Genomic DNA, 27,230 nt, shown 5'->3' with positions numbered 1-27,230 from the left:
GTTTGTCATCAACTGCTCAGTTACTTTTGAGCCTCTGGAAGTGGGAGACTGTAAAAATGGCCATAATTCCTAAAGAGTTGATTCGGTTCTTTGTTAAACCCTTTGAATTAAAGCTGATAGTCTGTACTTGGACAGCTGCAGAGCAGAATCAGTGAACAGATTGATGTCTAATGAGCCCCTGCTGTGGGATGGGGGGTGTGAGCAGGCACACACAGATTTATACACACATTCACACGATGCATACATCCATCCATGGGAGGGTGAGGATTATCTTTGCAGGCAGAAAGACAAGAAGATCCGGTTTAGCCACTTAGAAGTCTCTACTGAGCGAGCCTCTTTACCCACTAACCTGGATGAAGTCTCTAATTGACACACAAATTGTCATGCTAAAGAAATACTCGCTGTTTTTATATAGAAAGCACAGACAGCTGTCATTTATTTCTTGAGTAACAGTTTAAAAGTGACTTTAAAGATGTTCATGTTCAGCAAAGGAGAACTCTGCCACTAAGGTACCAGAGTCTAGTGGCATGAGTGGAAAGCATGAATCAGCCTCAGGGCAGAACTCTTCAGCTCAGGAATGTGAGAGCTCATTAATCGCTGCAAGCAAGACTGAATATCGAATGTAAAAATGCAGCAGAGCTGCGAGTGCGCGTTGCTGATGTCCTCCTTTATGTTACAGCTTCACTGCAACTCTCAGACGTTGGACAAAGACAGAGTTAAACAGAGCTTGGCGTTTGTGGCCAGCCAATGAGAAAAAGACTCCTTGCTAAACAGACAAAATGTCAGATTTCTGTCTTGGCTACAGAGCAGTCAGCAGGATTCTTTACAGCTTGGTTAAGTACCTGACGTAATGATAAAACCTCCCACCAGTTCATGAATGAGAGGCTCTAAAAAGCTCTGTTATACAAAGACTGTGTGTCTGTGAGTTTGTGTGTCTGAGAGAAATAGTCTTGTCCTTTGGGTGTGTAAGGATTCCCCTGTTTCGTTCTGACTTCCTGCTTCCTGTCTGTGAAAGGGCTGACCAAATCAGTGCATGTACGAGAGCTGAATGCAGCTTTGTGTCTCTGTCACTTGTCAGTAATAAGTGTGGTTTGAACAGTAAGTGAGTCATGCAGACTGCTACATTGTCAAGTTAAAGCTGCAACAAGTTCTTGCCATGTGCTGAGCGACACTCTGTCCACCTGCACGTCTCCACAGCTGCTGCACAGTGACAGACTGTGCCAGACTATGGTGCTGCCGTCACAGTGCCACTCCTGTAGTCTGACATTCAAACTGCTGCTCATTCTAGCAATTCAGCTACTGCTAATAGTGAAGCGTATGAAGCACTCTAAAATCTCATATTAAAAACCAAAGACAAAACATTCACAGCTAAGAAGTGTTTTTCTTTTCAAACAGATAAGATAATACGCTGAAGTAGAAAAATATTTTTTCCGCACACACAGAAAGAACATATCGCACAAGCTCCACTTCCTAGGAATCCACTGCTTATTTAATGTTTGCGTCTGGAAAAACGAACATAACCCTCTTATCAGGTTAGGCTGAGCAAACATCTCACTATTACAGAACATACAGCATGGTTACTTGAAGGAAAGGACGTGGAAGTGTGTCAGTGTGTGTTAAACTTTGTTTAGATTAGACTAAAATGTAAACCATCACCAGTTTGTCTGTTTGTAACTGGAAGTCTCACAGAATCTTAGTTCGGTCATTCCCAACCACCCATTTTGACTTCCAGGCCTTACTCGGCACGGATGTTTCTGTATACACTACCGGCCTTGGTTATGGCATTCCATGTATGCCCTGCCCTCCTGGCATCTTGCACCCTGCTGTTACGTGCTGGATTGTCTCAATGTCTGCGGTTTTGCCTTCTGGTAGTACAGTCTGATTACCTTCCCTCCCTTTGCTACAGATACATTTCTCCTCATGGTGTGGATCAGTGAGTAGATGTCTTGTTCACTGGCATGCAGCATATAGCAACTTTCCTCTGTGTTGCCTTGATCTTGGCCTCTGAATATAAAAAAACTAAATGCAAGTACCTTTATGTGCTGTGTTGGTTCAGAGTTTCAGTTGGCACATCCCTGAAAAAACTGCAGCAGTGTGTAAGAGGGTGGCAAGATGTTACAGTCTTTGCACACAGCTTCATCAAGCATGTATGTAATGTGTGGACGATGATGAAAATACAGTTTGTCAGCGAACACATCCTAGCATGTCATTTTCATGAGAAGATAACTGTTTTTCACTTCAGCTGTTTCAGACCTTTCATGTTGCAGATCTGGTATACTTCCTGGTGTATTTCCTCTGGCACTGTGAATGTTACATCTCTGCTTTGCCTCTTCTTCTAGTGTCTGACACCATGAAACTGAATCCACGGGAAGCTCTGCTTTATGTAAGTATCTGTTGTTTTTATAAGGCATCATAATGAGCTGTAAAGGAGCTAGAATGTCTTATTAAACTTGCCTGGTGTGGCAAATGCACTTTAAACACCAGCTAGCCAGCCGATTAGCAAATATGCTAACACACTTCACTACCAAACAGTCAGCAGATGGCACAGACCCAGATCTGTCACATGCCATCATTTTTGTTTCGAGTGAGGTTCCTTTTGTGAAGCACAGGGGCCATACCATTTGAAAACATCATCTAGCTTCAGCCATACAGGCGTTTTCCAAACTTATAGGTCTGTTTTTCCATCTATCATCTGTGATAGAGTAGCTGATGTGAGGTAGTGTTTGCTGACTCTCAGCAATCTGTGAGCATTGCTGCAGTCAATCGCCGATGCCATGTTTGTGACACTGTTTTCTGTCAGGGAGACTGTGTGCTGACAGTGCAGCTTGATGAGGACGAAGAGAAGGAAGCAGACTTTTACCTGATTTTCTCTGGGTCTACACAAAGGCACGTGAGCAGTACACTGCGAGTGAGTCATGTCACACTGCAGGCCATGTGTCCAGGTATAACACACACACATGTACACATGCATGCACATGCACACACTCACACTCGCGCGGCTGGTTGAGTGGATTTTTGAAATACCAGAACAGAGAGTGCAGAAGTTTTGCAGGTGGATGAAAGTATGTGTGTTCACATGAGTGGAGCTGCTACAGAGCCCTCCTGCTTTCACCGTCCACTGAAGCAGTCCTGTGTTGGTTCCACTAATCCAGACTTGAGCTCCGTTAGGTTGGGATCTGGAGCCTGGGACCATCTGTACAGACTCACAGTGCAGACTCCTGTACTCAGTTCTTCATACTTCATGCTTTAGTGAATTTGTTTACTCTTTAATTGTCTTATGGATGAACTGAGGTAGATAACTTGTTGGTGAGTGAGTGATAATTTTGATGGTTTTGTTGATGTGCTGCTGACAACTCCACCCATAGATCACACATTAGCACACATCATGTATCAGGTTCTCTGCATGTAGATCACCTGCCAGAAACTGACTGTGTGTGTGTGTGTGTGTGTGTGTGTGTGTGTGTGTGTGTGTGTGTGTGTGTGTGTGTGTGTGTGTGTGTGTGTGTGTGTAGGCCATAATGTGTGTGAACAGGTCTTGGTGACACTGTGTTTGGCTCGCCCTGATGGATCAGTGGACACACACTCGCAGCTGACCTTCTCCTTTATACAGGTAACAGCATTAAAGAGCTCCTTTGGTTCAGCCCTGTCATGATGTCATGTGACTGGTGGGATGGATGGAAATGATGTGAGACTATTGCAGCAACTGATCACTTCCAATATGAGCACAAGAGTGTTAAAGTTTGGATTGTACGTGCCTGACAACAGAGAGCGGCAGACGTCTTCATATGTTGAAGAAAGCAGTCAGCACTGTGAGGCGGCAGGCCTGTTTACAATCCTGACGTACACATGAGCCAGTTTTATTTCTAATATGATTATTACTTATTAATGACTGCCACCCACAACTACAAGTATACCTGACTGAAACCTCCATCAAGGGACATTATTAACAACTCAGTTCTCAGACTGTGTGCACTGAGACTGAGACAGAGCAGAGTTTGCATCCATCCAGAAAGTTAACTTTAGCCATAATATAGATATATTACAAAATATATATTAGCAGTAATATAGATATATTACAAAATATATATTAGCAGTAATATAGATATATTACAGAAATGGGTCTGTTATAGGTATGAGGGTACAAAATATGGGTCTATTATGGGTATGTTACAATGTACACGATATGAAGGTACCGTATGTTATGAATATGCTATAACTATAAGTATGTACAGGCTGTAGTGGGTGTACAAGCTTTGTACAGGCTATGAACAGGATATAAATATGAAAACTATACAGAAATATGAACTATGCAAGTTATAAACAGTTGTAAACAGTTGTAGAATTATAATTATCGTATTGTACAGAATGTACAGAGGCTATATAAAGTGCAAGTGGTTGTGAGTGGTGGTTCAGTCCATGTTATTATTGTGTGTATGAGGGTACAGTTGGCCATTTGTTTGTTTTTGTCCATTGTGTGTGCGTAGGTGGTTGTGGGTGTGTGTTCAGTCCATGAGTTTAATGTGGGTCAGATGTCAGGAGGCTATGCTAGTAAACCTGTACCCTATTGGCTGGTGTAAAAACAAACATACTTTGTTTCTCAAGCAAGATAAAACCTAGTACAAATTCAGTTTCAGGGATCTTATGGTTAAGGATTTCTTAAAATATATATATTATAAAATAATATAGGTACCACAGTTTGGGAGCATGGGGCACCTTTGTGACATGTGTGTGATGAGTGTGTGCTGCAGGTCATGTTTGCAGTTTCCACAATGGAGGGTGATGTTTTTTTGTTCATCCTGTTTAAGAATGATGATTAGGCAGCAGAAAGCTGTGTGACACACATCCCTGTGAGGAAACAGGCAGATGTGAGCAGATGTACTTGAGTTGACAATTGACAGGTTTGACAAAGAGCCTGTAGGAGTGTATCTGAATGATGACTGCAGTGTGTGGTGTGCAGCACACAGAAGCATTCCTACTGAACCGGGAGCAGGTGAGTGAGAAGAGACAGAGGGGTCCTGAAGCTGCTGGTATTTAGAAGGAAACTCAGAAATTGAGAGTTTTGAAGAAGTGCTCAGCAGTGTGCCTCTGTTTGTGTGGTAGAGTCCAGAGGAAGCTGAGAGCCTGGCCCTGAAGCATGTCAGCCAGCCTCACCGCAGGACTGCACCACAAGCACCCTGCAGCACACACACAGATGTGCAGAAGGGAACGGTCACAGTGACGGACACGAACAGACCCGACACACGGATGGATGTCGCTTCATTTTGGAGCAGCTGCCCTGGTGAGTGAGCATGATTTCTGTGCAAACTACTGCAGTGAGAGTCAGCCTCACCTGGAAGAGGTTGAGAACAGACAGGTACAGGCTGCCCCTGCAGGGTCAGTCTTCTTCCAGTTCTCAGATGGTGACGGATTTTTCCAGCTCAGATGGCATTTGCATATTGTGTAATTTTAAAGGTTTGCTATTTAATTTTTTTGTATTCACCAAGGTGCCGAGCCAGAACCCACAACACAGCGTCCCAGCTTCAGAATGTTTAGCAGAATATTATGAAGGTTTATCTGGTTCCACCTGCAGACATGCACTACACACGTTTGATTAGCAGCCACGGCGGTCTGAGGAAGCTGAACCTTGTGATCCTCATACATCTTTTAGCACAGGGGTTTTATCTCAGTATGCACCAACATAGCACTTAACCAAAGAAGACCAGGTGTCCCACCCACAAGCTACTTCCTCTCCATGGGGAGCCCATGTGCTTCCAGATTATAAGGGGTATGTAATCCCTGCAGCATAATCTTTGTCTGCCTGTGCTCTCCTCCCAGCTGGACAGAATGTCTCCCTGTGGTGGTGTGCAGGTGCCATTGTGGTTGGTGGCTCACACCCAGTGCTGTGCAACTTCACAGAAGTCCTGTGGCTGTAATCTGCACCCACAGCTCATTGGTAACCTATGAAGAAGATATGGACATAGAGTAGCCGCAGCCATGGGTTTGTGAAGTTAGCTTTTTAAAAACTTGAGCTGGTATCATCTTAATTTTGTGGCCAGAAGTCTCCATACTGCGATAAGAGGATGGAGATTTTAATGAGCTGCATTCATGGGCTGTATGAATGCATCACAGATAACTGCTAACATCCACCAAAACTGAAGCACAGCCTTTTCATATGGTCTGTTAGCACTTGAACTGCACTTGAAACTATATTATTTAATAGATAATTACATTAAAATAATCCAAATACCAGCAGCACACACACTGTCCAGAGGGACTCAGGGACTGCAGTGAAGGCCTAGTTGGAGGCCACTTGGATAATAAAGCTAAACTTTTAGACTTGTTTCTATAAAAGGTCACAAGAGCAGGCTGAGGAGAATGCAAACAGAGGTTTGAGTCGTGTTCAGTCAGTCTGCGTGTCACTCTGCCAGAAGGAAAAGTCTCTGTTTATAACAGTAAACACAAGCAGAGCTAGCAGGTTTTTCTGTGTTACAGCACCAGCAGTGGTCCTCAAACGTCACACACAGCTCACTAAGGACTCTTCAGAATCACCCAACTCACTTCATGACAGTCGTGCAGAGCGTGCACAATGAATTCCACCTGCGTGCTCCAAGCTTGTTACACATGATGAATGTGCGTGAATTATCTTGGATGCATGAATCAGGTTTTCCTACCGAAATACTTCAACTTTGCCATTAACAGTGAGATTTCTCTAACGTCAGATGGTTCGTTGGATGATTTTGTAGCTTTAATAATGAAAGTTTGAATGAATGGAGACAAAAGCACCGTTGTTCTCCTTGTTTACACTGAACGTCACTGTTGAGCGGAGCGCCGTGTCCTGCTGCGTGACTTCCAGTCAGCACCAAATTGCTGTTATAATCTTCACTACGGTCTAAGTCAGCATTGGTTTAGTGTTTGTACTTTTCTGCCCACTGAAGCTTTAAACATTTCATGAAGCCTTTTAGGTCCACTAAATATGAGGCAAGTCTGTTTCTGCTGCTGTTTGGCAGCCCCCCTGATGCTCTAAGCACTGCTACATGACCCACATACATTTCCTTTTCACTATTTCTGCTTGTTGTTTTCAGACATTTCATCACACACACGTCTCTTAAAGATACAGAGTTAGTGGTAAATGGGCCGGCTCTTATATGGTGCATTTCTATCAGAGCACTCAAAGCGTTTTATACAAAATGCCTCATTCACCCAAGCACATGTTTCTATAAGAGTGCTTTCTAACATTCACAGATGTTCATGGAACAACTTTAGGTTGTTAGTATGTTGCCCAACTTTGGCACGCAGGCTGATATTTGGGATGCAGATTGGAGCAGCCAGGAATCAAACCACCAACCTTCCAATTAGCAGATGACATGCTCTAACTTCTGAGCTACAGCCACCCTTACTCTATTCTTCTCTGTCCACCAGGAGCTGTTCTGTTTTCAGTTGAATCCAACCATCACATTTTCTCTCGTTTCTTCTTCTCCAGCTGTGTGTGAGCACCAGCAGCCCTCCAGCCTGCTGCAGCTCGCAGCCAGTCATGGTCTGAAGACGGCACCAACATTCCTCCTGCAGCAGCCCGCAGGGAAGGAGGCATTGCGAAGGACGAACACTCAGGGTTCAGCTCCAGCATGTCTTGCAAAGAGCAGAGGGAAGCAGCCACTTCTGGAGCTCTTCACACAGTGAGTACTGCTCATTAACGGGTACTAACTGAGGTTAAAGCTCCGAGTTTATCAAGAAGCTTTTGAACTGAAACACAGTGACAACATTCTGCACTCTTCTGTACACACTCCGGCACACAACAGGGGTCCAGTTGGCTGCCCCTCCCTGAGGGTTCTTCCTGTTAAAAGTGAGTTTTTCCTTCCCACTGCTGCCGAATGCTTGCTCAAATGTGGTTTTTGATTGTTGGGGTTTCTCTGTGGGTCTTTACAATACAGAGTGTGTTGAGGTAACTGCTGCTGTGAATAAAACTGAATAGAAATAGAACTGTCTTCAGTAAATCTGGTTTGCATTCAGTGCCAGAGAAATATGGAGATTATTCTTATTTTTATTAGTATTTTTAAAGGCATGAAAACTTTGGTGGCCACCATTGGGAGCTGAAAGGCACCAGTGTGTGTGTTTTGTCCTGTGTTGTGATCGGTCAGTGTGTTCATCGCTGCTGCCCTCAGTCTTCAGTGTGGCCACTAATCCTATTGTCCTGTTGAGCTCCACTAACAAGCTCCTAATATATTTAAAAGGGATCCAGTGAATATGTGCAGCACCACAGATGCTAGCTAGAGATGATGTTAGTGTTTTTAGCTCATGCTTTGGATGAAGTGTTGGGTCCCTTTTCAAAGCCTCAGCAGCTTTACTGAATGGGTGGTGCAAAGACTGTAGCAGCTGAGGACACAGTTGGGTGCTGTGTGTTTGCTGCTGTGTGCCCAGGCCTCTCACAGCTCTGTCACCGATGAGGACGAGACGGTGCAGCTGGATGTCTGCAGGTGAACTGAAGCGTTGCATTAAATGACTGTTCGGAGGAAACAAACCCCACCTAAAACTGTGCCGTTGCCCCACCTTACTGTTTTTCATTTTCGAAACATCTGTTTTCCAGGCCACAGTTACCACAGTGTATGCACGAGTGCCATTGTGGCTGTGAGGCAGTAAGCCGTGGTGACAATGTGTTCATAGCTGTGTTCAAACACACACAGTACCCAGAACTTTTATCCCCCAGCACATTCATCAGAGAGCAGGGCGTCATTTTTGCACAGAACAGCAGAACTAAATACACATATACTAGCCCAGTAGGTGGCAGTATTGCAGATGACTGTACAACAACAATAGCAGCATATAAAACAGACAGACACCTGCAGCAGGCATCAGAGAGCAGGTGATTGTGATTTCCTGTTGATGGGGTCAGAAAGTCAGTGCTAGGAAAGAGACGAGCAGTAGATGCAAGACCCCGCTCTCCCAAACACAAAACATACATACACACATACATGACATCAACATGTTTGGGCCCCTGTTAGAGAGTTAGAGATCAGATCCTGTCCCAGCAGCAACGTTCCAAGTTCCTGGAAAATGTTTGTGTGTTTGAATCAGAGGGAGGGAGCTGGCAGAGTTCACAGAAACATGAGGCATTCATTTTGTCCCTGAGAAGAGCACAACACATCGAAGTGTGTGTGTCTGTGTGTGTGTGTATCAGTAGCTTTGAGCTCTGTGATGTGATCTGGCTGCATGGTTAGGGCTCCTCCTCTTTAGGGAGGGCATGGATGAGTTGTGTGTCTCAGAGACAGGAGGTGAAGTGTGTCTTTATTTGAGCTCTTGCACAGTTTCCTGATTCAGCTCCTCCCTCGTTGTGACTTTACTTTCTGTTCTAATCATTCCTGTGAACAGGTAGGAGCCCTGGGGTTGTATTTCTCTGTGTTTCCTGTTATCCTGGTATCTGGATCTGTGCACGTGCGCTACAGAGGAAACCAAGAAAACTCATTTTTTGTTGTTGTTGTCATTGCAGCTATGCAACGCTCCCAGATGTTCAAGCGGAAGCTGAGGAGACACTGCAGGTTTACCCCAAAGGTCAAGTGTTTCAGTACCATGCCAGTGTAGGTACCTACACCCTAACCTTCCTCCTCCAGAGGGAGGGGGACACAGGGACAGACAGCAGGGGGCGCTGCTGTTTACCAGAGGAAGTGATGGAGCTGAGGAGGCTGATGGAGGGTCACAAATCCACCGTGGTGAGTAGATAACATCAACAGTCACAGTGTGCAGAAAGACTTTTGCAGCTCTTTCCTGTTCCTGGCTGCTGATGGAATTTGGCTTGTTTCTTTGCTACTTTGTAGCTGCATGAGGCTTTCATTCATTATTGTATTTAGATTCTAATTGTCATAGCTGTGTGTGTGTGTGTGTGTGTGTGTGTGTGTGTGTGTGTGTGTGTGTGTGTGTGTGTGTGTGTGTGTGTGTGTGTGTGTGTGTGTGTGTGTGAGAGAACTTTTTATAGGGTAACTTGGTGAGTAGCGATGCTATTAAGCAGTGTCTGTAATATGACAATGGGATAATGAGGTCAAAGGGAAACTCCCAGGGCTCAACGTGCTCACACATGCATCATTTCCAGGATACAACGTGAGCTTGCATAAATATGGGCTTTGCTGCTAATACAGAGCCAGCTGTCCTAGACAGGTGACCAGCAGAGGAGCGTTAAACTGTTTATACTGCACAGGTGTGGCATATGTGGCATGCGTCATGATTTCCATGAAGTGATAACATCCACCCAGTGGAAAACGTTACAGGAAAGCTTGAAGTAACAGAGCACTTTGTCCCAGCCAGCAGGTGTCACAGTCAGACCAGAAGAGTGAGACGCTGGACTGTGACCTGCTGTTTCCTGCAGGTCTGTGAGCCAGAGGAGTGAAGGCCAAATGAAATTAAAATTCCCATAAGTGTCTCCTTTCTTCTTCAGGTTTTAAACCTACTTTATGCAGCTCACCTGACAGTTCATGGCTGGCCTGAACATGTGAGTGGATAGCCAAGATAGCTTGTTTGCAGTGTAGGGATCAGTTCCACATACAGTGGGTTGCTGTGGTAGGCATGCGAAGCCTTCGTTTCCTTAATGAGTGAGTGAGCTGTATGACTATCAGCAGTTGTAGGCACTGATGGCTGTGACAGATCATCTCTTTTGTACGTCACTCTTTTGTTAGTTTTGAGATTAGCTTCGATCACCCGTTCGGGTAACAGCCATCCATCTGCTAATGTTGTCTTTCACGCATACTGAACAAACGATGTGCTAAACTGCTTCGTGGGTCATTTCTGAATGTTTCCATATACGATTCATTTGTATTTCTTTTCCTTTTTTCAGAGTTCAGGCTTCCACTCGCTGGAGGAGAGAACACAAGGGGACGACTCGGCTGCTGTCAGTCAAACATCCTGTACCAGTGGAGGTCTTTGTCAAAGAGAGGAAAAAGGGTGGGAACACCAGGGCACAGCAGCTGCCCGCACTGGGAGGAACAAGAAAAACAAAAAGAGAACCGCCAAAGTCACAAGACCTGCAGCAGAGTCTTCAGGAAACCAGAGCCGAGAAAGTGCACGGAGGCCTCGCACAGCAACAGGAAGTGGAACTCTCTCACCAAGACAACGAGCAGTGGCGACCGTGACTAATGTCGGAGGAACACAAGAAACTCCATCACCCATAAGGCCAGTATTGGGACCAGGTGTTGAAAGGAAGTGTGCTGGCAGGAAGGTGGTTGCCTTGCCTACGGCCAGTGTCGTAGATAAACAGGAAGACCAGAAACAGGAAGTGGAGCTGCTGATGCGTAAGCTGGTGTCAAAGACAGGAAGAGACACACAAAGTGTCAGCGCAGAAATCACAGTGGAATCAGCTGCAGATGGGACAGGTACGTCCTGTAACTGAATACACAACTTTATTGTGCTGTGCGTCGTCTGAGGTGTGTGCAAAAACGAAACGCTCTTTAACAACAAGTGCAGGCTGTGTAGAGACGAGAAGAAAAGGAACAATGAGCTTGTGAGTTTCTGGCTGTTCAGTTACTTAAAGACTCAAAGAGTAACAAACGAGACATCTGTGCATCTGTGCAAACTGCTGTTTGATGAAAACGTGCATACAAACACATTATCTGAGCTTTTTCATGTTTATGAGGTTTTTTCTGAGGTGTGTGTGTTTGGTCCTGTTTCCTCTGCAAACAGCTTGCTCAGATAGAGACACGATGAGCAGTAAGATCCGAACTCCACAGAGCTGAAGGAGCCCGGTGGTTGTTTGTTAGCTCACATTAAAGATGAGTTCTTTAAGGCGGCGTTGTTGTGTAGGGATTGTGTCATCATCACTAAAGACAAAACCTGCTGCAGTCTCAGATACATGAAGGAAGGAAAATGAGGCTCAGCAGGTCAGTCAGAAATCCATCCCAGCTCATCATCAGTCTGCTCGCCTCTGTCTGAAGTTGCGGTTTATCACAGCGTTGCAGGTAGTCTGTGTCAGGCCTGTTCTCACTGCTGTAGATGCAGTGTGTCTGTTTTAGGCGGGGTTCAACAAACTATTAACCGCTCCATCTGACATCACAGACCTGAGCTGGCAGGTCAGGGACTGTTTCATGTGTTCGGCATGCAGCTGTGGTGTGTAATGTCTGGCCTGGGTGTGTGATCCAGATCAGAGTAATCCATTTGATGAGTAAGAGTTAAGAGTTAAGCTGTGATAGACCTGTTTGTTCTGCAGTCCCTAATCTGCTCGTCTCCTTTCAGTGGCCATGGGTCAGGAGCAGTCCCAGGACAGTCAGACAGAGCAAGAGGAGCCAAGCCCAGTCGGCACTATGGAGAAAAGTCCTTCATCTGACCCGGGAGCCAGCCCCGAGTCCACACATGCTGAAAGGAAAGGCAGGAGAGTGCTATGGCGGGATGGAGGCTGGACCGGAAGCATAATGGGACCAGAAGCAGCCGGAAAAACCATCTGGTATGAGGAAGAAAACTTCGGACAAGTTTCCAGTGAAGATTCCGGGAGAACAGAAGTGAACTCGCAGTCAGTCTGGTACGACAGTGGCACCACGGGTGAGAGAATCCCCGGACAACTGGAGCAAGGAGTGACACAGAAGAGAAACTGCGATGCGAGCTCACCTCAAGCTTTAGGTCTTAGTTCTCCACAGCTGTTAGAGCAGGCTCTGTCTGCAGCTCCTAGTCAGTCACATGCTGCTGGAAACCTGCCAGCGCTGTCACATGGGCCACACGCACAAAGAGGGGAAGTGCAGCGAGAGGAGGAAGTTAGGTCAGACTGGGAGAAGGCAGGAGTGGAAGGAGACAGAGAAGAGGCCAGTAACAGAGAGACAAGTTTCAGCAGAAGGATTTGTGAAACAGCAGGCGCTGAAGAGGGAGGAGAAAAACTAGCAACGAGCAAAAAACGCAGGAGAAAGAAGAGGGGGAAGAGAGGAGGTGGAGAAGCCAAACTTAGCTCCTGCTCTAGTACAGAATCTCAGGGTCACACAGAGATTCAGTCAGAAAGCCAAGAAGCAACAGACCCCGGCATCCAGCCACAGACGCAGACTGGGAGGACAGACGATTGCTGCCTCCCTGATTCTGAGCCGGCCCGGAAGCAGGAAGCCGATGACGATGCCATGCACCTACCCGGCCACACGGAGATCCAGGCCCGCAGCGCTCATGGAGCTGGCGGTGATGTTACAAGCTCAGACTCTGGTTTCATGGCTGAAGAGCTCAGTCACACTGAGCATCTGACAGCACACTCCACTCCAGTTACAGCTTCACACACAGAAAGAAGAAAGGACTCATCGGAGGATGAGACCGTGAGCTCAGAATTCGGTGAAGCAGACGTCAGTACGGTGGACATAAAGATAAATACAAGTGTGCAGCTGGAGGCAACACAAGGACGTGACCCTGGAGAGCTGGAATCACAGATGCCTGCCATTCCTGTCCAGCCAGCACCGGATAATGCTGATCTTGAGGCTCTGCCACCAAACGATGATCTGACCGTTACTTGTACAGCCACAGAGTCTGGGATCCAGATCGAGTTAGCAAACTCCAAGTATCCAAAGGAATTTGTTAAACAGTCGGAGGATACAGAGCTCAGGGAGGAAAAGCCAGGACACTGTGTGGATCCCACAGGAACACCAGCAGGACTTGTTGAATCTGTGCGTCCCACAGAAGCTGCTTTTGTACCAGCTGACGATAGAGCGGATGTTGCTCCCCTTCACATTCAGGAAGGAAGCACTGAGATCACTGCAAGGGAATATTTAAAGCATTGTTTGGCCCCTGAGATGCTGAGAGGTCAGCAGCACACGGAGAAAATGAGACATGACATGTGGGTGGGCGTAGAGGGAGGAGTTGAGGAAAGAAGCCAGAGTGGCGACGAGGACAGTGCCACAGAGGCGTGCTCCATGGAGCGAGGGCGAGCGGTGAAGCAGAACTATGATGAAGATGTGGTTGCTGCTGCAGTAGCTGTTGTAGCAGTATCAATAGCATCAGCAGTGGTTAGCATAGAAGTTAGCCAACATTTATTAGACAATATGTCAGAGAGTCAAGTGTGTGCTGGCAAAGAAGCAGGAACCAGTCCATCATTAGCTAAGGGGAGCGGTGCAGTCGGCCTCAGCACGACTCAGTGCTCACAGCTGGCTCCACAGCTGATCGCCAGAGCTGACACAGAAAACCAGCCTGCAGCACACTCTCACTCTCACCTCACTAACCACATCACATCTATAGGACAAGTGTGTGCTCACACAGCAGAGGAAGCACCTTCTGCAGAGATATCTTGTATAACTAACAGAGACGATCAGGCTAACAGTGACCTACCTTCATGTGCTGAAGCTCTTCAGTTACCAAAACAGCCCAAAGAGGAAATTCAAAAAGAAAGTCTGCACAGCAAAGTCTTTACATACTCACCACCTAAAGAAGAAGATAACAAACCTTTGCCAGAGGTGATGACAGCTAAGGCAGACGGAGAGAGCCAGTCCCACTGTCAGAATCCACTGACCTGTCCTGAAGAGGGAGATGGACAGCAGCACTTTCAAACAAGAGAGATCCCCGATCAAGACGGCGGTCACTCTGTGGAGTGCAGAGATGCTGAGTGGCAGGATAGATCAGAAGATAGTGAGTGCTGTGCAGACCTGTCAGCCTCACACTCTCACACTCCAGGAAAGGAGAGCCAGCCACAGCTGGTTATAATGCCACATCAGAGTGGTTCAGCACTTCCTGTTATCCCCAGTAACCCAGCTTCCCTAGCTAGTCCCACTCCACAGGAAACTACTGCTCCTGTGGAATCAGCTGAACTTCTGTCATCAGCAAATGGCAATAGTCTTACTGCAAGCCATCCTGAAGCTGACGGTGGCACAAACCAAAGAGAAGCTCACGACTGTGTCTGTGTGAACCTTGAGGATGGTGTATTTGAAGGTCTGGATACGGTGGAGAAAGGAGAAGTGGAGAAGCTCACAGTGGAGGATGCATCCCACACAGGTAACTCCATCTACACCCCCCCCCCCCCCCCCACACACACACACACACACACACACACACCCACACATCTTTGTTCATGTCTCTTATTGTCACTTTGATCTCTTTTATTTCCTGTCCTCGTCACCTTCCTGTCACCATCATTCATCCTCCTCTCCCCCACAAACCTCTTCCTTTCCTTCAACAGAATCATCATAGCAAAAATATCTCATTCCACATTCATTAGACTGACATAAATGTTCTTTAAAATTCTTTTTAACCTTTGAAGAGTGTGTCTATGGTCTAGTTACTCTTTGAAAAGATAAGTTAGTGTTGGAAAGAGCTGTCACATGAGCAGTCATAGTGTTGAATACTTGATTGAGACGGTGAAAGTCTTCCATAGTTCTCTCCTGGTCTGATGAAGGAGTGACTGGAACGCATCAGTTACGACATTCCTCCATTCTTAATGAGACTGAGTGGAAGCAGGCCAAAAAAGGTGTGTGTGTGTGTTGTGATGGTGGCGGTGTTGGTAAGCATTATCTTTTCTTGGTTTCGGAGGCACTGTTTATATTTTGCATTGTATCCAGGAAACGTGATGATGTAATCAACATCATAACATCATAACAGTTAAATGTAAAACTAGAGGTAGGTGGAAATATGGTTGTGGTATGAGTTCTGTTCCTGTGTGTGTGTGTGTGTGTGTGTGTGTGTGTGTGTGTGTGTGTGTGTGTGTGTGTGTGTGTGTGTGTGTGTGTGTGTGTGTCCAATCCAGATTCTGATCCACTGAGCAAAGGCCTCGAAGGACAGCGGGACATTAAACGAGTATTATACTATTCGACGCTAAGTTAATACAAGCACTCACACTTTAAAAACATACCCGTGCTGAGGCCCAGCTAGCATTAGCACCAGAGCTAGCTGAAAGAGGCCCAGGCTCATAATTCTGCCCTGCTAGGACAGAAAAAAACCTAGCCTTTACGTGTGCCTACCACTGCAGTTTTGTTCCTTACATACAAAACACACACCTTGATCACTTTTCAGTGAAGTGTTTGCACTTCCTGGAACAATGACATCACTTACTTGTTTTCAGAGGCTTTGGAGTTAATGTGTGTGCAATGACTGGCCTGTTTGATCCTACCACCTCATGTTGTTGTTCTCATCACTGATTCACCACCCTCTAAATATAGCTGTGCTCTGTGTATTGTGGATGATATTGTAGCTGGCTGATGCGTTTTTCAAAGCCAGTGAGTGTCCACGCTAACCTGATGGTGTTTTCTGTCGTGTGCAGGAGCAGCAGAGCAGGAGCAGAGAGGCTGGGACAGCGCACACACTCTGCAGGTGAGCTGCTGTTCAGTGGAGTGACTGTTTCATAGTGTCACAGGCAAGTCTGTCCTATTGTCTCACCTGCATACACTGAACCTGTCAACGTTTTGCGAAGCAGCTGGCTAGATGTGGTGTGATCATTGCAGGCTCTTGCAGGAGTGAAGTACTGAGACTTTCTGGAGAGTAAGCTAAGGCTCCACCCCCTTAAAACCCTGTTATTTGACAGAGCGGACAAGGGAGCACGGAGACCGAGCAGCTAAGACAAATACACCAGCTCAGTGCCACACTCAGGTCCCACAAGCCCACCTCCTCTCTCCTTCCTGCAGTGCATATGAACATTAGTTTTGCTCTCTGTGGTTTTGGGGTTAGATCAGAGCGGGCCAGGCCGCGGTCTCCTTTGACACCATATAAATCCTTCTCTAATGACTCCTGATGACGCACTGTTTGGTATCATAGAGCTGCAGGTTACAGTGGGAGGCATGGGAACCTTGAGACCTTGCCCTGGGGTGTAATGTCAGAGTCAGGGAGGGACGGAAGAGGGAGGTACAGTACACAGAGCGGTATAGGAGACCCTGCTTTATTCGCTTTCATGTAAAACTTTGCTACCTTGTTGAGAAGATGAGCAGGTCGAGTTTGGAGTCTTAGAGAAACTGCTGGATTTCCATGTGTTTGATTCAGATGTTTGGCACTTTTATTTATTTTCCATAAAAGTGATCATAGGACTTTGAAATGACTTATTGAATCATGTTTGTGCAACTTTCTAAAGGATCCTGGGTTCCACTGTGTCCACATTTGAGTTAGTTTTTGTTTGGGATCAGGTAGCAGGTTTGCTAACCTCTGTTAACAGATCTGTTAATGCAGTTAGGCCAGAGCTGATACAGTCTCACATCTTACACGTACGGCTCGGTGACAAATTAAAGGAAAATCCTGACCCTCTCAACCCTGTAGTGAAGTGACCATCTTTATCACCTTTATTCCACGAGGAAGCTTTTCTGTGCTGATGGGAGTGCTCTCTGCATCCAGAGGACATGAACTTCATCACTGTCTCGGGTTGATCTTGAAGCAATTCCTGCAACAAGTCTTTCTGTCTTCCTCGTATCGTCCCCAGCTGTCGCAGCTTATGGCCGCCCCCTCCCTGAGTCTGGTTTTCCTGGAGGTTTCTTCTGATAAAAGGGAGTTTTTCCTTCCCACTATCACCAAAGCACTTGCTCATAGTGGGTTGTCTGATTGTTGGGGTTTCTCTGTATTATTGTAGGGTCTATACCTAACAGTATAAAGCACCTGGAGGTGGCTGCTGTTGTGATTTGGCGTTATATAAATAAAACTGAATTCAATTGAAAATTGAACCCTGTGTTCTCTTTGTGTGCTCTCTGATGCAGTCTGTAGGAACTCACTCATTTTCGGGTATTCTTTGTTGCCCCCGTGTGGTTTCAGTAGGTATAAAAAGTTCCAGATGTGACCGTCTCTCACTCTGTCAGAGCTGGGTGGTGTTCGGCTGTTACCGTGGTTACCGCTGTGTTTGTGTGCTGCTGATTGGTCACAGGTGGTGCTGATTTCTTGCACTTACTGACTACAAGTTAGCTCTGTGTTGTTGAGAGAGTTCTTTAATTTATTAAAAATGACTTTCATCATGTTATCAGCAACACATGCACACACACATGCATATGCACACACATGCACACACACGTGTTGTTTTTCAACCAACTTATTCATTATACTGCACATTTTTTTTCCCAAGGTGTACCCAAAGCATTGTGGGAACTGTAGTGTGAAAAAGCAAATACTGAAAATATGAGGCATGCCAGAAATAAATTTGATTTCTTTATTTTTGTAACTTCAGCACGGGAACTGTGTGCTGGTGCAGTGTTGACCGAGCACTCTAATGTCAAGCCTGTTTGTGTGCTCTGTGTGTACATATGTGGGTGTGTGTCACGGGTCTGCATGTGGGTTAACTGTGATTGAAAATGTCCAGTACGTGTGAACGGTTGTGTGTCTCTTTGTGTTAGCCTTGCAACATATTGGGGGCCTGTCCCTGGTGTACTCCTCCTCTCATCCGTTTACAGTGGCATTGACTGCAGGTGTCTGTTTTCCATGTTTACGTCACCCTGATGTGGCAGTGATTGTGCATGTGGGTGCAGCAGCACATATGACATTATCACTCAGCACAGTCAGTCAGCACAGGGCATAGTCACTATTTATCCACTTCTGCTGCTCTTATTTGGCTCCTTTGATGGAGGGAGTGGACAGAGAGAGAGGGAAGAAGGCAGTGAGGGAAAAAGGAAGCGGGTGGATAGGAGGGATGGAGAGGGGGCTGGTGTTATAAACAGATGTGTGCAGGAAGTCTCCTCGTCAGAGCTCGCAGGCTGTAGAGGATTACTCTGAGTAGGAGCACACTGATCTGCGTTAGCTGTTCTTTCACTGTTTGTTTAAGTGGATTTGGTTTGGATTCCCTCTTCTCATGTCGCTAATTGGATATACTAACTGTTTTCTTCTTTTGTGAAGTTTTCTCGTTTCACCTCAAGTAAATCAGCTGCCTGTAACTGCACAAAGTTCCAGTTGGACCTTTTTCCTTCGTACTCCTCCCTCGGCTGTTTCCATCATTGCTGCTGTGACAGATTTGCAGTCGGGACAGACAGTGGAGAGCGGGGCGATAGCTGAGCTTTTGCCTGCAGTATGTTTCGCTGTCAGCATGTGTGTGAGACCTGGATTGTTAGAAGCTGAGGGTGAAACTGGCAGCATGTATGAGAGGCACAGGCGAAGGTACAGCTTCTGTGCCAAAGGAGAGCCCACTGTGGATGTGCTGTTGATTAAGGTAGGGAAAAAAGCTGGTGATTTGATGGCTGAGAGTCCTGCAGTCACTCATGGCCTTCATATATGTACTTTAGATACAGTGCTGTGCAGAAGTCTTGAGCCACGCCTCATTTCTTTATATTTTGTTAGGAAATCTGTGCGGTGATTTATAAACATGAACAAACGTCCATGTAAATATATGCATGTTCCGGGGTCCGGGGGAGGCCAGTCCATAACTGATGGTGTTCCACTTTGTGTTTTTCTTTCCAGGAATGCTTTTACTATATTTGCAGTGTGTTTGGGTTCATTGTTGTATTTACATAAAATGAAGCTGCTGCCAGTCAGATTCTTTACAAATGTTTTTACACGGTGGATCAAAATCTGTTGGTACTTTTCTGCATTCATAATTCCATCGATTTTGACAAGATGTCGAACACCACTGGCTGAAAAGCAGCCCAAACCATGACAGAGCCTCCACCATGTTTTACTGCAGACACTCAGTGTTGGACCCTCTGTCCTGCCCTCCTCTGTAGATACACTCAGGGAAATAATTCTGTAATCTCCTGCTGAATTTGTAAGTTTGCTCACTCCCCTTTTTTTTTTTACTTCCCTTTTATGGCAGATTCATTTTAATGGAGAGAACAGAATATGAACAAACAATCCAGAAAAAACATTACATAAAAGTTATAATCTGATTTGCATGTCACTGAATGAAATATTGAAGTATTTGATCCCCTACAGCAAGCAAGAATTGTGGCTCCCACAGATGTGGCACACACATGACAATCAGTGAGTTGCAGATACTGCTGATCTAAACTCTCAGTGTGTATGAAGTAGGGCTGGGCCATATTATACCGTTCACGGTAATACCGGGATAATGTTAGGCAACGATAGGAAAATGAAATATCGCGATAGAATATGAGTAATCCGCGTATGCGCAGTGCCTTTGTTTTCATACGCACATGGCCGATTGTTGAGTGAAACAGATGAACCAGAATTGGTTTGTAAAAATGGTGCAACTTCAGTGATGTGGAACTGGTTTAGTGTTTGTCCGTCAGATACACGACAAAGCACATTTTTTTTGCAGAACATGCAAGCGGCCGTCGTTATTGTCGTATTTGTCAGACTAAGATGCTCTTAAATCTGGGAGTAATCTGGTTCCTAAACTCCGTATGTTTCAGGTGAAACAACACTGCAGCATCACTGAGAGTTTAAAACTCCCTAAATTCTTTCATCTTTAATAAAACGATCAGCATTGCTGCTTTACCAGGTGTAACTATGAAGTTTAACTTCCAGGCATCCATGAAAACAAAATTTATTACATTTAACGGAGTTAGAAGTTAGCAGGAAGCTAGCGGAAGTTAGCTCGCTAGTTTCGCTAGTTACCTAAGCATGATATTGCATGTTCTGACTGAGAGATTTCTGAAAAAATTCAAACGTACAGCTCTGCTTTCACTTCCAACATAAATGAAGACAGGAAACTAAACAGCAGTGACGTTTGTAGGGTTACTGAAGTTGGGCTAGCTGGTATATAATGATGTGCTACGTGATCGCTAGCGACACAGCTACGTTAGCATAACATAAACAGTGAAGCTGGAGGACAAACACTAACACTTTTCCACTTATAAAAGTTAACGTTAAGGTTCCTGATAGTTAGAGACAAATGCAATCGCATGGCAGGATGCTGTAAACGGACCAAACTTCAGTCAGGAGAGCAACTGAGATAATCCATCCACAATACGAGATTAGTCATTAATATACTGCAACAACATGGGAATAGAGCAGCTGCCAGAGAATTCAACATTAATGAATCAATGGTACAGAAGTGGAGGAAGCAAGAAGAATGAGTTTAATAAAGTTTGATTTATCTGACTGCTTTGTTTCGATTAATGTGCCTTATAATCCCGTGCACCTTATGGTCCAAAAAATAAGTACTGCACACTGCAGTTTAATGTTGCAAAGCACCTCTTTTTAACTTCAGTGGATATTATACATGGTTATGCTCAGGATATGTCAGCCCATTTCTACTGGAAATGCCTTTTGGTTAAACTTTCAGCAAGGAATTTGCATTTGCACTGTTACATTTTTATAAAGCTTTAATGTACATAAAAACCAGCTTCTTGTTTAAGTGAAAATAAATGATAGGTTGTCTTTTTGCGCTAGTAATGTTGTGGAGTTGTATTTTGTCTCGCATCAATTATATCGTCAGTTATATCGTTATCGCAAATTTTCAAATATATATCGTGATAAATATTTTTGGCCATATCGCCCTGCTCTAGTATGAAGGACACCTGTCCACAGAATCACTTTCTCTCATCCTAACTCACACTAAAAAAAATCTAATTTGGGTTGATCAGACCTCTTGCCACAGATTTTCAGTTCAGTTCTTGTGTCATGTAGGGTACCTCAGCCTTTTCCTCCTGTTTCCCTTCATTAAAAATGGCTTCTTGATAGCCGCCCCAAGGGCTGGGGCATATCATACCGTTCACGGTAATACTGGTATAATGTCGGGCAACGATAAGAAAATGAAATATCGCGATAGAATATGGGTAAAACCCGCATGCGCAGTGCTTTTGTTTTTTATACGCACATGCCGGAAAAAGCACGGCGGCGACGGAGAATGAGAAGGGCGAAAGGGGATCGTTAAATGAACCAGAATTGGTTTGTAAAAATGCTGCAACTTCAGTGGTGTGGAACTGGTTTAGCTTTCGTCCGTCAGATACACAACAAAGCACTATTTTTGGTAGAGCATGCTAGCTGGCCATCGTTATTACCGTGTTTTTTGGAAAATACGACACACTTAAAATCAATCCTTTGATTTTTCTGAAAATCGACAGTGCCCCTTATAATCCCGTGCGCCTTATGTATGAATTCTGGTTGTGTTTACTGACCTCGAAACGATTTCATGTCGTACACGACGCTCGAAAATCTGTCAAATGTTTCAGTACGACTTTGCTAAGCTACGAAGCCGCACCGCTTGATGGATTGTCGGAGCATTACGGCTATCGTTGGCAGGAGCCTGGCGGAGTGATACGTACTGTGCTTCAACATAATATTACCGTATTGTGTGTGTATAACCTCTTTTTAAGTTTTGTGGATATTATACATGGTTATGCTGAGGATATGTCAGCCAGTTTCCGCTGGAAATGCCTTTTGGTTAAACTGTCAGCAAGGAATTTGCATTTGCACTGTTAAATTTTTATATAACTTTAATGCAAAAAACGGCTGCTTGTTTAAGTGAAAACACATTGATTTTATTTTTTTTTTGCACGAATAAAGTTGTGGAGTTGTAAAGTATTTTGTCTAGTGTCGATTATATCGTCAGTTATATCGTTATCGCAAATTTTCAAATGTATATCGTGATAAATATTTTTGGTCATATCACCCTGCTCTAGCCATCCCTCCACTGAGAACATTTCTGATCATCAGAAATGTTCTGTGCAAATGACTTAAAGTCATGTCTTTAAGAAACGGGATTTTTCCTGTTTCTTAAAGACATGACTTTCAGATACTGTTCGTCTGCTGTTGAAAGTCTTAGACCTGCCAGTTATTTTGAGGGAGAGGGATGTTGTTGATGCAGGATTCTAGCTGCTCAGCTGTCCTGGCTTCTTCTTCTTTGTCTCTTCTTTCTTATCATGATGCTCCAGATGTTCTCAGTTGGTGAGGGTCACAAAAATAACGCCATAGCAGGCCAGGTCGGCCATGCTTTAACAGATGCCATACATGGGTTAGCATTGTTATGCAAAATATGGAGAGTCGTCTAAAAAAGGTGTCATTTGGATGGACTATCTGTTGGTTTAGAACATGTCTATACCTTTCAGCATTGATGGAGCCTTTCCAGATGTGCCTAATTCCTTTGGTCTTCAGTCAGGAGGATGTGGTGCCCATGTTTTCCAAAAACAATCTGGAAGGGTCTGACCTCAGAACAGTTTCCTACTTTGCTTCAGTCCATTTTAAATGAGCTGTGGTCCAGAGAAGAAGGCAGAGTGTGTGCATCATGTTCACTGGCATCTTCTTTGCAAACACACACATATACGAAAATTTGTGTACATATCACTATGATCAGTGTTTTGGTGATAGTGTGAAATTGCCACACCCACAGCCTTTATGCTGTCACAGAGAGTAACACAAAGCATGGTTTGCATTACAGTTTCTCTGTTTTTACTCCTATGCACACAATTTTCAGAGTAATAGAACTCCAACTTCTACTTTGGTGATGCAGAAATGAAATCCTGCTGCCGGGGGCTGGTTTGGCTTGCTTCTTACGTATCAGCTCTTCCCAGCAGAGATGAGAGAGCAGAGCAGGCTTTGTGACAGCCCCCAGCATTAGATGACAGCACTGCTGTTAACACACAGCATCTCAGCTGTGTCAGCTGTCCTGAGAGATGATCTGTGCAACTATGAGAGAAAGCGCTCCGTGCTCCTGATACAGATCTGTGTTGTGGTAAAGTGTCAAAAACTGTGATGCTGATCATGCTGATTAAGAAACAGTCTATTACTGACAGAATGTAACAGACTGTAACAGCTAATAGTCTATCAATGTCAGTAGTGTATCAATGCTGCGATTGTCCTTTATTAACTTTTAACTAACAGCATCTGCTGCAACTGGTTGGGAGCGAGGGGAGAAAAGACAAGAAAGACAAGAAAAAGGAATGTTCTTTCTCAGACTCACTGAAAGCATTAGATGATTCAAATCAGCTGGACAGATCGCCAATCGACATACACAAACATATGTTTTATTTGGCACAGGTAAATTATTCAAGCTCATTAAACTGGGATAGAACAGTTCACATGCTTCATACATTTCATTAAATGTACTTATCTCTGGTGATTTAAAGTGAGTGTTCACTTTAAATCAAGTGTGCACCCTCCAAACAACTGTCCAGCATATGCTGCATGGGTGCAGAGTGACAAATGCTGCCTGTTGTCTCCTACATGTTGGAGAGCTGCTCTTTTGTGTGGATCTTTTTCTGCAGCATGTTGACAATAGACAGTGCAGGAAACATGGAGCTAAGACAACAGATCCATTGAGACAGTCGTCAGCGAGACAAAGGAGTCATTGGCTTTACTGATTAACCATCACACAACTAAATATGAGATCACTGCGATGGCCCAGCCTACAGCAGTGACAAAAGTAGTAGGAGTTACACAATTCATTGCTTCACTCACATTAATATCCAGCCCTTAGACTTCAGTCAGCCTTTGTCTAAACACGCACATTTATCTTAAAGATGATATCAGAGAAGAGAGGTCTTTGTGGTCTTTTGTTCAGTCCGCCATCGTGCAGTTTTACAGTGATTATTTCTGTACCCTAAACACAAAACATACAATTGTGACTTGTACATTCCATCAGAAGCCACGAGTATAAAGAAAGTCTGTCAAGTTCTTCCACACCAAACTCTCTCATGTCTTTACGGGCTTTGCTTTGTGCACTGTTATGCACTCATTTTGGAACAGGAAGGGACCATCCCCAAACTGTTCCCACAAAGTTGGGAGCATGAAATTTCCAAAATGTCTTTGTATGCTGAAGCATTAAGTGTTCCTTTCACTCGAACTAAGAACTAACAGCCCCACAACATAATCGCTCTCCACCAAACTTCACAGTTGGCACAGACAGACAAGTACCGTTGTCCTGACAACCGCCAAACCCACACTCCTCCATCAGACTGCCAGATGGAGACGTGTGATTCATCACTCCAAAGAACACTTCTTTGCATTGTGCTATTTGATGTAAGGCTTGGATGCAGCTGATTGGCCGTGGAAACCCATTCCATGAAGCTCTTACTGTTTATGAGCTAATCTGAAGGACACATGAAGTTTGCAGGTCTGTAGTGATTGACTCTGCAGAGAGCTGCGGACTGTGCACTGTGTACCTCAGCATCCGCTGACCCTGATCTGTAGTCTTGCGTGGCCGACCACTTCACGACTGAGTTGATGTTCCAGTCAGTCCCACTTTGTCATAAGTTCACTGACAGTGTGGAATGTGGAATATTTAGTAGCAAGGAAATTGCTACTAAACTGGTCAGCTGGATGGCCCAAAACATTAAAAATCTAAAGACATATGCAGGCTGGAAAAGTGTTGTCCCGGAGGGATGTTGAGCAGTTCAGAGCAGCTGATGTTTGAACAATTGCAGAATTGCACCCTGGTAAAGGAGCCTTCCTACATCGGTCTTATGTTACACTGGACTGCTGTGTGTGTGGAACAATCATTCTCTATGTGTTGGATCAACATGTAACACACAGATGCAGCACACACAGTACGTGGGTGAACGGCTGTTGTCATCAGTCACGCGTGGATCCCGTGTTTGTGTGTGACAGTGTCATATTGTGTCACCTGAGAACGCTCAGAGAAAAATTCTGCAAAGAACTGAGGATGACGCTTAGTTCTTCATCCTTGTTTCGGAGCACAATGCTGTGTGCTCAGCACAGAGAACTTTACAGGAAAACTCATGTACTGCAAACAGCAGCCTCATTCTGCTTTCTCTCCCTCTGTGTTTCTTTGTTAGATCCAGAGAGAAAGCCATGTGCTCTGTCCTGTACAGCCCAGTCTTGAACACAATGCAATAACACCATGTACAGGTAAGGCTTACAGACTGTCAATCCACTTATTTTGAAAGGAAGTAACCAGATCTTAACACCAGTTTACCTGCTACCAGTACAGCTGAGCAGAACCCTCAAGAACTCATATTTAATGTGCTGTAAAATGTGATGGAGATGTGTGGAAACACTTATAATAGTTCCACTGTAATAAGCACGGCTCAAGCTATTTCTGTTTAATTCCATAGTAACATTTGAATCAATCAAACATAAGGAAGAGTGATGATCGCCTGCAAACACTTGAATCAGGGCTGCAAAATGCAAAACCATGTAATAACACGTGATTAGCATTTTGTAGGCTTGAAGGTGGTTTTAAATGCGTTTTGAGTCGAAACACTGATTTCACTGCATCTCTGATGAGGTTCTGTAACGAAAACTTTGCATTAAAATGGATTATTTTATTATTTAATGATAATTTGAGTAGAGTTATCAGTAGCAAAAACCAAAGATTGTTATTAATACATTAATTAGATTATTTAAATAGAATATTTGTATGAATGTAAACACTCACTGAGCCACATGGTACAATTCAGAACATAAACTTTCATTTATTATTGCAGTAAATTTAAAGCTTGAGCACTTAATGTTCGCTTATTTATTTAACCTTTAAACTTTATCAGATAAAGTGTGCTTTCACACACCAACCACAGAGAAACAGGCAGGCTGTTTCTCTGTGGTTGGTGTGATATGAGATAAACTTCCTTTCTACCAGCGCTATAGCATGCCACAGTCTCTAATGTGACAACTCATGTTGTCTTTCGCTCACTCAGCAGGAAGTGATTGACCGTCCTCCTCCTTCTTCTTCACAGATATTCACACAGACCGAGGAACGTGTGTGTCACTGTGTTTGGTGCAGGGAGAGTCCGCGGTGGAAGATGGCCTGAACGTCACTCCTGAGCTGGATGATGGTCTAATTCACAAGGTACACACACACACACACACACACACACACACACACACACACACACACACACACACACACACACACACACACACACACACACACACACATAGACTTTGTGAAATACCACATTAACTGTTGAGGAATTACAGACATTTCTATGCATAGTCCAAAGTTTCAGAGGCTCAAACCTAATTAATCAAACATGATTTTAATTAAAAGAATGAATGAATTTGTAGTGACTGCTTGAAGTTTAGCACCCAAGAACATCACCAAATGCTGTGTTTCCTCCTTTAACATCCTCTGCCAGGACTGTAGAGCAGCTGCTGTTTGTGGGTCTTTATCTTTCACTTCTATCTTCTGTAACTTAAAAGCATGTTAAGTTGAAATCAGGGTACTGACTTGGCCATTGACGAATACGTCGCTTCTTTGCTTTGAGAGGCTCTTGGGTTTTTTGGGAGCTTTTGAGTGCAGACAATTGAGCTTTGAAGTGCAGTGTTTATCCTGCTGGAAGCAGCCATCAGAAGACGGTACACTGAGGTCATACTGGGATGGACACGATCAGCTGCGATAGCTCGACTTATAGATCCCACACCCATACACCACCAGCCTCAGCCTGAGCCACTGACACTGGGCAGGAGTTTACATCAAAGTCTGACCCCGCCACCTGAAGGAAATCCAAACTTATCAGACCACACAACGTGTTTGACATTTGTATGAAATAATGTTGCCGCGTGTTCATAATCAA

The 27,230-nt window shown here is 44.6% G+C and overlaps 1 protein-coding gene across 4 annotated transcripts in view; it reads left to right on the top strand.

Moving 5' to 3' along the window:
- The window catches only part of akap13b (A-kinase anchoring protein 13b), a 58,297-nt gene that overhangs the window by 13,056 nt on the left and 18,011 nt on the right, over positions 1-27,230 (top strand). For all 4 annotated transcript variants that reach the window (XM_026174787.2, XM_026174789.2, XM_026174788.2 and 1 more), the window contains exons 2-12: positions 2,340-2,383; positions 2,801-2,942; positions 3,513-3,610; positions 5,101-5,278; positions 7,460-7,652; positions 9,461-9,680; positions 10,796-11,330; positions 12,187-14,898; positions 16,160-16,209; positions 25,491-25,563; positions 26,391-26,503. In XM_026174787.2, coding sequence (XP_026030572.2) covers positions 2,351-2,383; positions 2,801-2,942; positions 3,513-3,610; positions 5,101-5,278; positions 7,460-7,652; positions 9,461-9,680; positions 10,796-11,330; positions 12,187-14,898; positions 16,160-16,209; positions 25,491-25,563; positions 26,391-26,503 — 4,347 coding nt within the window. In that variant the 5' untranslated portion in view covers positions 2,340-2,350. The remainder of the gene's footprint in view (positions 1-2,339; positions 2,384-2,800; positions 2,943-3,512; positions 3,611-5,100; positions 5,279-7,459; positions 7,653-9,460; positions 9,681-10,795; positions 11,331-12,186; positions 14,899-16,159; positions 16,210-25,490; positions 25,564-26,390; positions 26,504-27,230) is intronic.

The sequence above is a fragment of the Astatotilapia calliptera genome, chromosome 7 (assembly GCF_964374335.1).
Source record: "Astatotilapia calliptera chromosome 7, fAstCal68.1, whole genome shotgun sequence".
NCBI classification, from domain to species: Eukaryota; Metazoa; Chordata; class Actinopteri; order Cichliformes; family Cichlidae; genus Astatotilapia; species Astatotilapia calliptera.
This window is presented reverse-complemented; position numbering and strand designations above follow the sequence as displayed.